Source organism: Podarcis gaigeae, assembly GCF_964106915.1.
Source record: "Podarcis gaigeae genome assembly, chromosome: 2".
Taxonomy (NCBI): Eukaryota; Metazoa; Chordata; class Lepidosauria; order Squamata; family Lacertidae; genus Podarcis; species Podarcis gaigeae.
The window spans coordinates 84323968-84340141 of record NC_139679.1 but is presented as its reverse complement, the minus strand read 5'-3'; the positions used below and the strand labels follow the sequence as shown (position 1 = coordinate 84340141).

Sequence of the window (16174 nt, the reverse complement as noted above, 5' to 3'; positions counted from 1 at the left end):
CTACACACTTTTTTAAAAACTTCTGGAAATTCTTGCTTTTTTCAGTGTACATTTGCAAAGAGAATTGCAAGAACAGCCTGTCAAACTCTATTTTCAGAAACACCCAAAAGGTGTATATAAGTTCCATATAGTCTTTTATTGAGATGGTGTATTGCAACTTCCATACTTGTTCAGAAGACTGCTTAACAATCTGAGTGAAGTTCTGTGTGCTTAAGAGTGCAAATACAACTGCAGAAACCTGATGAACAAGGTGTTATGCCTAACACAGCTTTGCCTCAATATCAGCTCATACAAGCATATCTATGTATAGGTGTGATGTGGTGAAATGCACACTGTAATAACATCAGGACATGGGGTAAGTTGTACAAGTCATGGCAGACTGGAGATGGTAGAAAACTCGATACAGGGCTGCCATGTTTGGCAGCACCATCTTTGGAACCATATAAAGTTGTCTGTTTCTTAGGGCTACAGAAGGACAAGGACAGTGGATACCCTGGGATGTCTGGTATCTTCCTTTACATCAGCATCAAATAACTATAATGTCAACAAAACACTGTGATGCTGATGCTACCTCATGGCTTTGTGATATGCCAGTAATCTGTATGTATACCCCACCAGAAGCATTTATTGTCAATCTTACGAACAGGCATTAAGCTAATGCAGCAAAGGATAATGCATTTTTCATATTCACGGCTACCAGATATAATGTGATCATTGCTCATAAAAGGATTTCATCATTCTCTAGTGCACAACAAACTTATCAAAATTCTATGGATGTCAAATGAGATTCAACACAAACATTTATAGGGAGAGTAAAGTTATTTTATTAAATCATGCACATCATGTGTGTTAGTGCAAATAGTTCAATCTGTACTCCAGAAATTCTATTGTTTTTTTATATCTTTACAAAATAGATTTAAAACAATTATTTACTTTTAAAAATGTAATTCTGAAGTTAAGCATTTTCAGAATAATATTTGCAATAACCTATATACAAGAGGTACTGAGTACCACTGGCATGTGTGTGCGCGTGTGGGTGTTTGGGTGGGTGTTACAGTTTCCTGCAAATGAAAAGAATGAAATGAACAAAAACAACATTTTCTAAGAGTCTGTGGACTAACATTCCCTTAATTCTAAATGATCCTCCCATTAACAAATCCCAAATAGTTTAAGACAGAACCTTTAAAGTAAAGTGACCCTCAACACCTCAAAGGCAAATTATTAACTAAAAACTCTATTTAAATATTTAACTAGATCTGCTGATTGCCATTAAATCCTTTGAACCAACTAATTTTTTTTGCTGAGATAAGTCTTCCTATGAATCAGCTGAAACATTTCACTGTGCCATTATTTTTATATTAATACAGACCTTAATTGACAGAGCTGTTGAGCAGTGCAAGCTAGCACTTTATTCAGGTTTTAATTACATATCCCTATTCGCAAGTCAATGCTTACTGGAAACATTAATATTAAGGCCATATAAAGTGTGACATAAAGCTGCTAATCATTGATAGCACATTCTTTCATCTTAAGTTGTTGCATAGAGGACCAATTAGATTATTCTACCTTCCAGAAGGATTGCCCATTTCAGATTTTGTCTTCTTCCTTCCCCTAACAATAGAAGCACTTGAGCACTTCACATAATAATGAAATTATGCCAATGAAAAGACAGTTTAAAGAGACAAATATTACTTCCCCAGCTTGGTTTTGATAATAAGTGACTGGAAAAATCATTTCTATAATGTGATATGTGCGAAAATATGTTGCGCTTTATAGTGTCTATATACATGAGATTTAATAAATTACATTCAAACTAAAAATTGGATCACTGCACTATGTCCATCAGAAAAATCAAGATTTTGCTCCCAGAAAAACCTTAGTTCACTCAGGCACACACATGCACACACCTGCACACAAAAACATTCTAGACCGATGATGTCCGTTCAGTTTCTTCTAGAGCTCTTTAAGGCTGACAATGAATTATACCAGTTCCCAAGTCATCAATAAAATAGGACCTTTACTGAAGAAAAATACTTGTTTCTGTCAGAAGACTTGGAAAAAATAAAATTGTTCCCAATAGCTCAGTGACTCACAGCAAGTAAAAAATAATAATGGTATGTTCATGTACAAATAAAGTCAAACTGAAAGGCACTGAGCACACTGCATCTGCTTCCAAGTATTAAAGGATATTTGGCATGGGTGTCCAAATTGGGGAGGGGGGTGGGGCGAGAAATGCATTGCTTTCAATCTGGCAATCAGATTCTTAAGTAAAATATCCACACACCTAACCATCATAAATAATTTGGTACCAAGAAGCCTACTTTAGGCCACCATAACAGTATTTAGAACTCCAACATACTATCTTAAGAATTACATGAAGTTGTGAGCAGCAATATTGCTCACGACAGAATGAAGTCATAATTTTATTCCCTCTTTATAGACAGATACATTTTGTACAGTTTAAAGCAATGACCCTACTGCTGCTCTGAAGCCAAACTCTGCGGTACTAAGAGGTAAAAAAAAGGAACGTGATGAATCTGTCTTTCCCCCAGTATGTGAATGATGCCAGCTTCTAAAGGGAGGACGGTGTATGGATTCAACAACAGTTCTCATGGAGAAGCTCTGGTTAGGCCTGGGTACAGCACCATGGCTGTCACAGCTACCAAAGCTGCCATCACAGGCATCCAAGGCCATTGTCTCTGTGTAGGGAGAAAAAAAAAGGAAAATAATCAATATCTCATTTGTTTCTGTGGACACTAATTAGTTAACCCCTTCAAGTTCCTGGAGGTCCCTAGAAGGTTTTCCCATCTGTTCGTGGTTTTGATTTTTTTTTTTGACTGGGCATCAAGGGGTTAAACAAAGTTCATCTAAGTGAAGGAATTTCAATGGATGTTAAGTCTCCATGAAGTGACATCATTAGCTTTAGCAGATGCATAAATTCATCCCTTAACTGAACGCTTCCTATTGAACCTTTCCGAATTTTTTAATCTGATAACTGCATTTGATGCTTGTGCCAAGATAAATGCATGCCATGCCAAATTGTGAGCTGTTAGACCTCCTCCAGAACACTGTACAAAGCATCAGCAGAAGTTCATCAGTTAACAATTAACAACACATTAAACTTTTCTTGCCTAGGTTTAAAGCAGTTCTGAAATGTAGCAGTGTTAATCTTAACGTGTATATTCTTCATCCCACCTTAAATTATGACCATTCTGAAGAATATAATTCCACACGGAGGGTGGTAAGTCTTACAGAATGCATTTGGGAAGGGAGTATCCATCCCTGCAAGAACTGGAAATGCAAAACCACCACCTGTTGCCCACACCTCGTCCATTCATTCCCCACCCACCCAGCATCTTCTTCACCACAACAGTGAGAAAAGTGAAAGGCATTCAAATCCAGAGAGAAATTTCTGAATTAGTGGAGGGTAAAAAGGAAATAAGGGACCAGATTCAAATATGCAAACTCCTCATTTGTTTAGTGTCATTAAGCAGTTAGGTTTTCTTCCAGGCCCTAACTCTGTGGCATTTTACAAAAGACAAATGTGTGTTAGAAGAAGCACAGTCAGAAACAAGTAGGTTACAACAGGACACTGTTAGCACTAGCACAAGGAAAACAAGACAGATGTTAAATGATTAGTTTGTTTGTTTTTTGGTTTGCCAATACCACACACAATGACTTATTAAATGAAGGATTTGCATCAGGTAAACCAATACCTGTTTTTCACCATGCACTATCTTACAAAAATGGCACAAACAGGTGAGAGGGACGAACATACATGGACTGAATAGTGCTTGTAGTACCTTTCTCTACCACAATGGGTTGTAACACCAAAACAGGAAAGCCAGGATTAGGCCGATGAATACGGCTGGGACGGGTGGTAATATGGAAGGCTAAAGGGAAGGGAAGGGATATTAAAATCATTTTTGTGCTATAAAATAATCAAATAGGTAAAGATGATTTAGATAGGGGGAGAGCTCAAAGATCAAGTTTTGTTTCAACTGAAACACTAAAGACATCTAACAAGAAGACACAGCTAGTCTGGTATACAAAGTTAGTACACCACTGTACAAAGTAAACATGGATATTGAACAACAAAGCATTTCTTCTCTTAAGGAAGCTCTTTTTAATCTTACAGAATGAAATATTTTAGGGCAAAATAATCAATATGCACTGCAACCTATCTCTTGTCAGCAGAGAATGAATGTTACAAGGTCCAAAGGATGCAAAATAGGGAACACCTGGCTATCTCTCCATATATGGTCCATCCAAATCTTATGAAAAAGACAAGGTGGAGACCCAGCTGTTCAACCCCTTGCCTAAGGACAGTGCGACAGGAAGGTGTTCCATATGCTAGAATTTTAATATTAGAGACTGTTGGAAGCACGGTATTATCTTATTGTTTATTTTATGGAAATTATTTTATGGAAACTATTATTTCCCCTATCAGGATTAACATAAAACAAGCTTATTTATAGAAATTCAAATTTCCTCCAGGGTAAGACAGCCCTTGATCCCAAAAAAGGTTTCTTACTTCAGCTTTAGAGAGCACATCCAAGCCCAATTCAAAGTGCTGGGTTTGTTGTTGGTTTTTTGCTTTTAATTATTTTATTGATATAATATTACTACACTTTGAAGCCAATACATCAAACTGGCTTGCTTGCTTGCCAAGAAAAGAAGTAATGAGTGAAATAAAAAAGAAAAGAAAGATGGCCTATGAAGCGGAAAGGGGGCAGCATAGCAAATACAAAAACAAGTGCTGGCTTTAACCTATGAAGCCTTAAATAGCGCAGGACTGCAGTACCTCAAGGACCACCTCTCTCCATAGGAACTAACCCAGGCCCTGTGATCATTATCTGAGGCCCTTCTTTGTGTGCCTCCTCTGTGAGAGGTCCAGAGGGTGGCAACATGAGAACGAGCCTTTTCTGTGGTGGCTTCCGTTTGTGGAATGCTCTCCCCAGGGAGGCTCACCTGGTGCCTTCACTACATTATCTTTAGGCACGAGACAAAATGTTCCTCTATAATCAGGCCTATGGCTGATAAACGATTCCCTTTTAAATGTTTCTGTGGGAGGATGATTATTGGTTTTTGTTGTTGTTGTTGTTGTTGTTGTTGTTGTTGTTGTTGTTATAACATGTATTTTCTTTTCCTTTTCTCTTTCTTTCTTTCTTTTTGCTGTGAATTGTCCTGTGATCTTAGGATGAAGGACAGTGTATAAATTTAATACGTAATAAAACATCTCAAGGGGAAACTAACAGGAGAACACCTTTGTCAACCTGCAAGGTTGAAAAATAACAGTAAATCCATTTGGCTGTGAGGTTCTCCAGTAAAGTAAAAAGAATGTCAACTCCTCACTCACCCCGTATCTGAATCACCAACCACCTGCATACATAACTCTTCTCAGTCCCTATTTCTAATAATTTAGTGATTAGGGAATATGGCAGTCAGTACTATTTTATTATTATTTCAAAGCCTTTGTGTATTGCCAAGTTGGATACATATTTTTCTACTCAAAAAGGGTGAGCAAGAGTGTTCTGGAATCTCCCAGCAACAGAACATTATTTGGAATGTTCACACCCACTCAATCTTCTCATTTGACTGAATCAGGCAAAACATGTTTATTACTGAAACTAAAATTCATGTTGATTCTGTGGTGAAAATCCATGAGTAAGAGACTAACTCTACTCAGATTCTGCATTCCAACATATCAGCACAATATTTTTCACATTTATTCCTCTACACATGAAAACATTTTAAGACAAAAGTGGAAGATGAAGATAGCAGATGAAGTTTCTTTTAGCTGTTGATACACTTATTGATATTGTTGATACACTATTGGTCTTTAATGTATTCTCAGGTGCCTTTATAGAACTTTTAAAAATATAAATATTTAAGTTGATTTGAGAATGCATTTTACTAGAAAGACAATAAGCACTGCTACCAAGAAATATTCATCAAACTGCAGATTAACAGGGCATCCAAGTTCTTTCCCTATAGTTCTACTAGATATACTCAGGCCCATAGCAAGCGACAACAACGAGGTTGATTCTGTAACTGTTGCAGTGGAAAGACTTCACATATCACTGATCTGTTATAGCAGATTGGGTTATAATAATCAAGATCCTCTAGATTGGGTTATATTAGGATAATTTTACTTAGAAATCATTCTAGTTGCTGTATCTAAGCTCTGCTCCCCTCAAAGTCAACAGAAGTCTGAATGACACTCCTTTATTCGCCCGAGAAGCAGAAACTGCCATTCAAGAAGGCATTTGCTGAAGTATGGCTGGCGGATGGAAAATGCTGTTCTCTCAGTCTCTGCTTCATTTTGTGTTAGATATCTTGCCCTGATTAACAAAGGTTTTCTGAAGCAAGATTCTTGAATAATTATGGGTAATGGAATATCTCCACTGGCCAAATTGCTAGTTTTGTAAGGGTTGAATATTTCAGAGGAGGAAATGAACAGAAATTCTGGCAAAGGCTCTTCAGATCCAGTCTCAGAAAAGAACTTTGGGACTCAATAAAGCCTCAGAATTATTCTCCCCTTCACATTCAAATCTGAATGGGGAAAGTATTTCCAGGTCAGTTTTCCCCTATGGAATGTAGCACCCCACCCCCAATATTAGAGTTGCTCCATTAGATTGTATTGGGCCGGAGATGTTTATGGGCCACTGATTTCATGAAATTCCTGCAACTTCGCAAAATGCTTTTTCCAAACCTTCATCAGGCATGGCTAGTAATCTCGTGGTGGAAATAAAATAACAAAAACCTGGCACACGTGTTATACAGACTTACATGATTTCCTTTTTCTTGTAGCAGCTTCAGGTTGTCTTTACACTGTTTGAGTTCATCTGTGATTGATTGCTTTTCCTGCTCAGTGATTTCAAACTTCGACTTCAGCTCTGAGAGTATGGTCTGTGTCTTTTCATACTAAAGGCAAAGAAAACACATATACTACAGACCCATTTAAACTAGATTTAAGAGGTTAAAGTATCTTTGGGAGATGCGTCTATGCTTTTCAATAAAATATTGAATGGATATTAATATGCATGTTTTGGGCAGGGCAGCAATTTAGTTTTTGCTATACTGGAATCAAGTTCAGGAAAAAGTAAACTGGTCCGTGTTCATTCCCCTGCACTAAGATTGATTGATTGATTGATTGCATTTATAATCACGCTTTTCTTCCGAAAAGCTCAAGGTGGCTTTCATGGTTTTCTCCTCTCCTCATTTAATTCCCTCAATAACCCCCCCCCCCGGAATTTTAGAATAACGTTTATCTTGTTATCACTGGTGTTTAGTTGTTGTTTTCTAAAAAGTGAGAGGAAAAATGTCAAAGCACAATACAAATCCTTCATGTCAGAACTGGACTCAGCAGTTCCTGCTCCTCTCCCAGCAGTGGGGGAATGCAATCATGTCATGTAATCTGTTTTATGTGTGGGAGACAGGAGATGGAAGAGGAGAAGAGGGTTTGGTAGCTATAGGTTTGCTGCAATACTGAATCCTGTTGATTCCTCTAATAAAACTGAGCACTGAAATGTGTTCTCTTTATGCATGGTGCCTGTATTACAGTTTTGCTCCTTTCCACTAGATACTTACAACTCTCTATATAAACCTTTGTTTCATATTTAATTTTGTCACTTCACAAGTTATTCCATGCTAGAAAATATTCATTTATCTAGATTAAAGCTTTTTATACAATAATTCTCACATTGCTTGAAATTAATAACAGCACCTGCTCAAGATGTGAGACACTATTCAAATTCCCTAAAGATAAAATGTAGCTGTCCATGATGCTTTTCTGCTGAAAATTCTAGACTGAAACATATGTCATTTGCTTTAAATGTATTTCCTTTTGGGATGTGGCTTTAGAGATGGTGCAACAATTTTTTTTATTCTAGATCAAAAGCTGCAGGTCTTTTCATTTTATTAGACATCCTTCCAGAAATGTCATCCAAATTCTTTCCAGCAGAAAAAACCTCATGCCTAATTTGATAAAAATACAGCCACTCCCAACATTTTTGACTCAAAGAAAAAACTGAAGACAACTAGTGAGACAATTAATACAATTTTCCCAGCTGATGCTTTTCTGCTCACCTGAAAAAGTTTATAACTTATTCCAGATAAATTGCCACCATTGTATTACAAAAAATATTGTCAGAATGGTGAACCCGTGGCCCACAGGCCAGTTTTGATCTGTGAGGCTATCCTCTCCAAACTACTCCCACCTGCCCATCAGCTGATGTCACTGGTGATGTCAGCCGACAGGCAAGAGGAAAGAATTTAACCCTGCACTGGCTGCGCAACTTGCTCCCAACTGGAAACAGGATTGCACAGCCAAGGCAGCAAGATTTGATCAGCTGATGGTAAAGCCCTTTGCAAAAGCATTCTTTGAAGCAGCTCAGTGTTTTCCCTTCAAGCAAACAGGCATGCAGGTGCCAGCAGGGAAGAGGAGCTTCTTCTCTCCGCTCCCCCTTAAAGGAAGCATATGGGGATGCTTCAAAAAGAGCTTTCGCAAAGGGCTTTAAAAGACCCCCAACTTCCATTTGAGACTTCCCAGTTGGAAGTTAAGCACTTGGAAACCCCATGCAAAGGATTTCGAAAGGTGGGCAGAGGTGCCCATCTGGCAATCATGTGATGTGATATAATGGCATTATGTAACTGGCAGGGTATGGGCCCACCCACAAGTCAAATTTGGTCCACACATTTGGCCCATGGAGCCAAGAAGGTTGCCCAGCCCTGCTTTACTGATGTGCCACCACCCTAAGTCTACAACCAACTACAAAAAACAAGTTAGGATGAGTTAGACTGTTTCTGTCTCAGGAACAGAAAAAGAAGTATGGGAGTGTGGGTCAGTAAGTACACGAACATCACATCTTAGCTCATGTATCACACAGTAGCTCAACATTCAGTCCTTGGATAAACACACCTTTTTTCCATGCAGATGGGCAGCTGACCAGCACAGGCTCTGCTTTGGGATTTGTGGCTTGTGGGAATGGAATGCACTGAATGGCCACAAAGTAAGTAACAATGCACTTCCTTTCCCCAGTCCCCAAACTTTTTAAATGCTTTTATCGGGAGTTTTATAAACTGCCTTGTGTTGTAAATTTAAGTATGGCACAAAATCAATTCCACCATCTGCAAAACTTTAATCAGATTGAAAGCCTGTTAGGTGTTTACTATTTGTTTTCAACATTTTTTCAAAAATAAGAGAAAGTTTGCACATCAGCAAATTCAGTACAACTGTCTACCTTTAAGGACCATAAGCATAGTAAGAGAAGATCAGAGAGGAACAGTGTCATGGAAGGAGGGCCATGGGCAGGAGATACATTTTCCATATATGGAAAGAGAATGTCACACTTAAGGGGAAAAAAGCTTAGGGCTGTTCCCAACTAAGTCCTACTCAGAGTAGACATGTTAAAATTAATGAACTTAAATTAGTCTTATCCATCAACTTCACTGGGTTTACCCTGAGTAGGCCTAATATTAACCTAGGTTTTTTAATTTTTGCGGGTCTACTCAGAGAAGTCTTTTATGTCACAAAGTTCTGTAGTTTTCTTTATAAAGTACTACACAATTTGGAATCAAGCTTCTCCATCAAAATGTAACCCAAGAGTACCAAAACTGAAAGATAACTTCCTGCCAGGAAAGGCATTTCTCTTTCCAGTGGCCAAAAACATATTTACCCAGAGAAGTATAGAACCCCATTTTAAAGAAACCTTACGGCAAGTATGTGAAATCCACCACAGTTCATTGTAGTGCTAAGGCCCCAAATTATGGATCATATTATATATTATAGCACACCCCTCAAGGTTTTAAAAAGTAGACAAACAGAGTGTTCTGAATTCCCTGTAGAAGCAAAAGTTTTCTCTGCAAAAGCATAAATAGTGTCCACTACAACTAAGTAACACCACTGTATTAGTGAATTTTGAAAGCCAAAATGTTGGCAAAATATACAGTCCCATTAGTCCCAACTACAAAATAAATATGAAAATGGCATTCAGATGGCAACTGAAATGATAACAAGGGAAGGGCTCGAAAAGTGCAATGGAAATGGTCAACCAATGCTTTCCTAGTAATGTTAATGAAGAAACAAAACAGCTACTGAAGGTTCATCACCTCCATTGTCTGTGCATGAGGCACTTTCTGGAAGGCTTTTAATGCTTACTTTATGCGCTTTCTAGCAAGCTCAAATGCTACAAAAAAACCCCACTAACCTTAATAGACGTGCATTCCTAGTTGTTAAGGAAAATGATTGCCTTGACTACAAAACCATTTTGAACGCTTTAATCTTTACAGAAGCTGAATTTCTATCACAAAGTTCAAAGCCTCCCTCAGGATCCAATGTGCCTAAGCTCTTCAGTGCAGAGAATAAAAGAATAATATGAATTCGTTCCTACTTTCCTCTACTCACTCTCTACAAAAGTTGGAAACGGAAGGTGGCTCAGTACCCAGGTTCATTTTGAATGTGGCAGTTATCATGAGGTGAACTGTGTGCCATTTTTATTATATATTTTGCCACACAGGGCATCAACCACTACCAGGCAATTCTCAAATCTTTAACCTGATGCTGTAAATATAAAACATCATCAATGTGGATACTTCTCATATGAAACTGAAAAGGCAAAAATCATCTCATGAAGTAACTGTAGGAACTGAACTCAATGAGCCCTTTACAGCTTTAGCCCTAATTAGGTTCACAGGTGCATCTTCATATTTGCCGTAACAGAAGGAGAAAGTCAAGGGCTTTATGTCTGAAGGCAGGGTCGGTCCAGTTTGTAGAGAATTGTAAGCAACTCTAGGAGCCTTTTGTTGCTGAAGGGCAGGATTGATTAGATAGATAGATCATAAAAAGACAAGTGAATAAGCATTAACAAACCTTTTTTAAAAAAGAAAAGAAAATAATTGGAGTACATTTCAACAAGCAGAAGGGCATGCTTAACTCAGACAGTTTTGAGAGACAATGCATACAGAATGATTTCACATCAACTCAGCTGGGTTATCTTTTCCCATCCACACCCACTAATGGCAACTCCTGCCCCATTGCTTTTCAAATCTCTTTAGTTCCAAAATCTGTCCATCTCCCAAAGGCCTTGTTCATACCTGCATGAGCTGCAGGGCTTGCATGCTCCCCACTTCCCTCTTCTCCCCTGGCACAGCCACAAGGAGGAGAATGGAGGCTTTTGCTTCCATTTCCAGCTCACCACAGTTAGCGTTACGTCTGCGTTGTGGTTAATGTTAACTATGGTTTAGGGAAGGGGACGCAGGTGGCACTGTGGGTTAAAGCCTCAGCGCCTAGGACTTGCCGATCGAAAGGTCGGCGGTTCGAATCCCTGCGGCGGGGTGCGCTCCCGCTGCTCGGTCCCAGCGCCTGCCAACCTAGCAGTTCGAAAGCACCCCCAGGTGCAAGTAGATAAATAGGGACCGCTTACCAGCGGGAAGGTAAACGGCGTTTCCGTGTGCGGCTCTGGCTCGCCAGAGCAGCGATGTCACGCTGGCCACGTGACCCGGAAGTGTCTCCGGACAGCGCTGGCCCCTGGCCTCTTAAGTGAGATGGGCGCACAACCCCAGAGTCTGTCAAGACTGGCCCGTACGGGCAGGGGTACCTTTACCTTTACCTTTATGGTTTAGGGAAACCCAACTTAAAACCATGGTGTATAACTTGGCTTGTATACCCAGACCAGTTCACACTAACCACAATTCTTAATTTGGGTGAAATGAGTTACTATGAATGATCAAATTGGATGCAAAAACTTTCTGTCCCTTCCTTGCAGTAGGAACAGAGGAGAAGGAACCCAAAGCTAAACTGTAGCTTCGTGTTACATCCAAATGCAGCTAAGGGGAGAATGCTGTTGATGGGGCAGGAGAGAACAACAGTCAGGGTCCCCAGAGGGTGGATGGAATCCAGAACAATTGTTTTCAGACATACAAAGCAGTGATAAAGACCAACTTGAATTTCTTGATATCTACCTCATTTTGAGCATCCTTAGCTTGATTCTCTGCTTCATTAAGAAGGGTTTTTAGACTAGCTGCATCTCGCTGATGTTGCTCTTTCAAAGACCCCATTTTATTTTCAAGCTCCTTTCGAGTCAGCTCAAGAACACTCAGGTCACTGTTAAGCGCTAAACTCTGCTGTTGAGAGCTGTGAAAGAAAAGAAGGGCAAACCCCAAAGGAATACTACATGTTTAGAAACAAATACTTTTAATCAACATGTCATCTATTTCCCCTCCTCAGAATCAAGCACTTTATAACATGTGCAGCACTATGCACCCACAGTATCCCTATAACTGAACACAGTACTGGTGCTCTGGCATACTGCATACAAAGTTCCATAACAAATGCATAATGAAGTTTCAAGCTTCAAGTTTCAAGAAGGAAAAATAAATGTTTTTTAATTGACACAACACCAAAATAAAAATATAGATAATGGAATGCTTTGGACATTATGCTAAACCATAGTTTAGTGTTATGAGAATGAATTGTAATGAGCCTCAGATTCATGCACCCCCACTCCTCTAGTGCTACCATATGGAAGAATCTGGAAGGTTCTGCTCCTGTTTTAGATTAGACACATTTTAATGCCCTTCTGAATCTGGACAAACTGATTAATATTAAGTATGGTTAGTTGAATCAAATCAACTTTAAACCACAATTCATGAAGCTGAGTTGTTTCATGTACCGTATTTTTCGCCCTATAGGACGCACTTTTTCCCCTCCAAAAATGAAGGGGAAATGTGTGTGCGTCCTATGGGGCGAATGCAGGCTTTCGCTGAAGCCTGGAGAGCGAGAGGCGTCGGTGCGCACCGACCCCTCTCGCTCTCCAGGCTCCAGGAAGCTATCTGCAAGCCTGCAGCGCCCGGGGGGAGTTCCCCCAGTGCGCAAGGCTTGCAGGCGGCAGCCTGCAGCGCGGAGCACGGGGCGCCCTCCGGAGGACGCCCCGTGCATCGCGCAGGTGTCGGCAAGCCTTGCGCACCCGGGGGATCTCCCCCCGGAAGCGCAAGGCTTGCGGGTGGCAGCCTGCAGCGTGGAGCACGGGGCGCCCTCCGGAGGACTCCCCGTGCTCCGCTCAGGTGTCCGCAAGCCTTGCGCACCCAGGGGATCTCCCCCCGGGCGCGCACGGATTGCGGGCGGCAGCCAGCAGCGCGGAGCACGGGGCGCCCTCCGGAGGACGCCCCATGCTTCGCGCAGGTGTCGGCAAGCCTTGCGCACCGGGGAGCGCGTGGGGCGCCCTGAACAGAGCGCCCCTGGCGCCGGGCAGACATCCACAGCGTGGGGAACCCTGCGGGAGTTCCCGCAGGGCTCCCCATGCTGCGGACAGTAGCCTGCCGCCCGACGCACGGGGTGCCCTGAAACAGAGCGCCCCTCGCGCCAGGCAGACATCGGCCAGCCCCACAAGCTTGGGGGACAGTGGGGAGGTGCAGCACCGCCATCCCACTGTTCCCCGACCTGTTTTTTGGGGGGAAATAAAGGGAAAAAGTAGGTGCGTCGTATGGGACAGAGCGTCCTATGGGATGAAAAATACGGTAGCTACAGCAAAGATTAATGACACTTTATGGTTTAGATTACATATTAATTTGTGAGTAATCTAAAATGCAAGTGGAAGCTTTCGGTTTCTTCCTTGTGGCTTCACTGAAGGAAAAGATGAGTGTAAGAATCCAAGGCTTGTTCACATCATGCTAAGCCATGGTTTAGGGTTTATGTGCAAAGCAGCCCAATGTTCAAATAAAATTAAACCAGCTGAGAACAGAAACCAGAGCTGGCATTCACCAGCCTATTTAACTAAAACCTTTCTTTACAATCATCTTCCTTATATATTACCAACACGTGGAAGGTGTCCCGGCAACACGTAAATAATTATAACTTTCTCTAATAGCAAACACAGGTGGTGAGTGCCAACAGGAATGTTGCCAACAAAGGACGGCTGGAAAAAGGAAGGAAGCAGCAACATGCTTGGGACAACCACAGTTTACATAACTACAAGACCCCTTCCTTCCAAAATATAGCCTAATGCGAAGATGAGCAAGAACTGTCCAGAAGCAATGGAAAGCTTATCATCAAGTTCAAAAAGAAAAACAGGGAAGTGGAATGTCCTGGTTTAAAAGGATGGAACAGAGTACAGTGGTACCTCTGGTTATGAACTTAATTCGTTCTGGAGGTCCGTTCTTAACCTGAAACCGTTCTTAACCTGAGGTACCACTTCAGCTAATGGGGACTCCCGCTGGCGCACGATTTCTGTTCACATCCTGAGGTAAAGTTCTTAACCCGAGGTACTACTTCCGGGTTAGCGGAGTCTGTAACCCGAAGTGTTTGTAACCTGAGGTACCACTGTACTCTTGTTTGAAGGTGAAGCTACATTGCAGTATTTTGTTGCAGGGCCTACTATTTCTAAATTTTAATGCTAGATAATGAAAACATACCACAACATAGGCAATCCTTCCAATGTTAAAAAAGAGAGAGTATTAATTCATGGTAAAGAATATGAGGTCTCTGCAACAAAAGTGAAGCAACCAAGAAAAACTACTTTAGGCCGTGTAAAGGGCTTCTTGTATGCCCAGTAGGACTTTTGATGTCTTGCTTGCAATGGAAGACCACCCCGCTTCTAATTCAGTGCAGCAGCTGGAGACTGCAAAGCATAGAATTAGTCTGGCAATTCTCTAAAATGTAGCCAAGGCTACATATGCTATGACCTTTAAGTCATGTAGCAGGGAGGGGTGTTGGGGAATCATACGGAAAATATTTATACAAAGTGACCTTCACGTTATTTGCAAACTGGCATTCAAATGCATTCCATTTTATCCGTTAAGATGTATTTTAGTCAGCACTTTTCAAAATCAAAACACAACTTTGAATCCTGCTACTAAAAGTTTTAAATGAAAATTAAAACATATTAGCTTCCACTCAACTTCTATCCTTCAACATTCCCTCCTGTCTCATTATGTTATCATCTTACCTAATAATTTCCAGAACCTCCAAAAAGGGAGAGAAGAAAAATAAATCCCAACAACAACCCTGACCACAAGGGTAGTTAGGAAATTCTTGATTAAAGTCTCATGGCATGTATGGCATTCAGAAAATTCAAAAAATCACTGTGTCCATTGAAAGCTTTTTATTATTTCACAACCTGTCCTAAAGGTTCTTCATTTTCAATGCTCAGTTCATTGAATGGTGAGGACTTTTGATAGTGGAAGGACCAATCTCTTAGCTATCAGTGCATAGGCAAACTCGGCCCTCCAGATGTTTTGGGACTACAATTCCCATCATTCCTGACCACTGGTCCTGATAGCTAGGGATGATGGGAGTTGTAGTTACAAAACATCTGGAGGGCCGAGTTTGCCCATGCCTGCTTTAAATTGTTTGAAGTGGGGGGGGGGGGGGTTTGGAGAGAAAGGTCTTGACACCAATAGTACACTTTTCTATTTCTCTTCAGATCAGGGCAAATCACTGGGAATTCCTAAGCAAAAATTGTCTAGTGCTTCAGATGTACTAAATGACTCTGAACCAAATCTGCTAAAAGAAACAGTGAAGGGTATTGCAAATACTGCCACTTGTAGGAGGGAGTCTTATTTTCATTTAAAATACATTTTCAAAATTAGCGCCCAATTTTAGGGAACTATCACCATATGGTAAGACTGGGATTCACCCATCCAACATCTATGGACTTCGCCATAAGATTCAGCAGCACTTACTTATGGAGCTCCTTCTCCTGTCGCTGAAGTTCACATGCAAGCAAAGAGTTCTCCTTCTTTAATGAAAGGCATTCGGTTTCAAGAACAGTCCACTCCTTTCTCAACTTTTCAAGTTCACCTACAAGCAAGTAATGCTATGTTACCCATTAAAGTGGACTGAAAATTGGGATCTTCAAAGGTGTTCGAGTAACATCTGCAATTATTCTAAAATATCTTTGACATAATAATTATATGCCCAGTTTGTGGTAAAAACTGAGGCCAGTCACACATTTAATTCCTTTAAACCTGATCCACCCAAATTAGCACTACTATATGCTAAACTAATTTTCCACTGAAAGCCATTCACAGTTTCAGGAACTACCGATAGAGAGGTCATGGTGCTAAATAATTACCAAATGTCACAATAAACAGGAACCTAGAAACTGCCTTATACTGAATTCAACTAGGTCAGAAATTTGTCTACACTGAGTGGCAGCAGCTCTCCATGGTTTCA

General features: G+C 40.6%; 1 protein-coding gene across 50 annotated transcripts in view; it reads right to left on the bottom strand.

Moving 5' to 3' along the window:
* Positions 1 to 800: 800 nt before the first annotated feature.
* Positions 801 to 16174, bottom strand: part of SLMAP (sarcolemma associated protein) — an 87260-nt gene continuing 71886 nt past the window's right edge. For 28 of the 50 annotated variants that reach the window (XM_083727134.1, XM_083727115.1, XM_083727117.1 and 25 more), the window contains 5 exons: positions 15682 to 15799; positions 11965 to 12136; positions 6793 to 6927; positions 3804 to 3893; positions 801 to 2699 (listed from right to left, as the gene is read on the bottom strand). In XM_083727134.1, the coding sequence (XP_083583260.1) occupies positions 3810 to 3893; positions 6793 to 6927; positions 11965 to 12136; positions 15682 to 15799 (509 nt within the window). In that variant the 3' untranslated portion in view covers positions 801 to 2699; positions 3804 to 3809. The remainder of the gene's footprint in view (positions 2700 to 3803; positions 3894 to 6792; positions 6928 to 11964; positions 12137 to 15681; positions 15800 to 16174) is intronic. The other 22 variants (XM_083727160.1, XM_083727133.1, XM_083727159.1 and 19 more) reach the window with 1 other exon arrangement.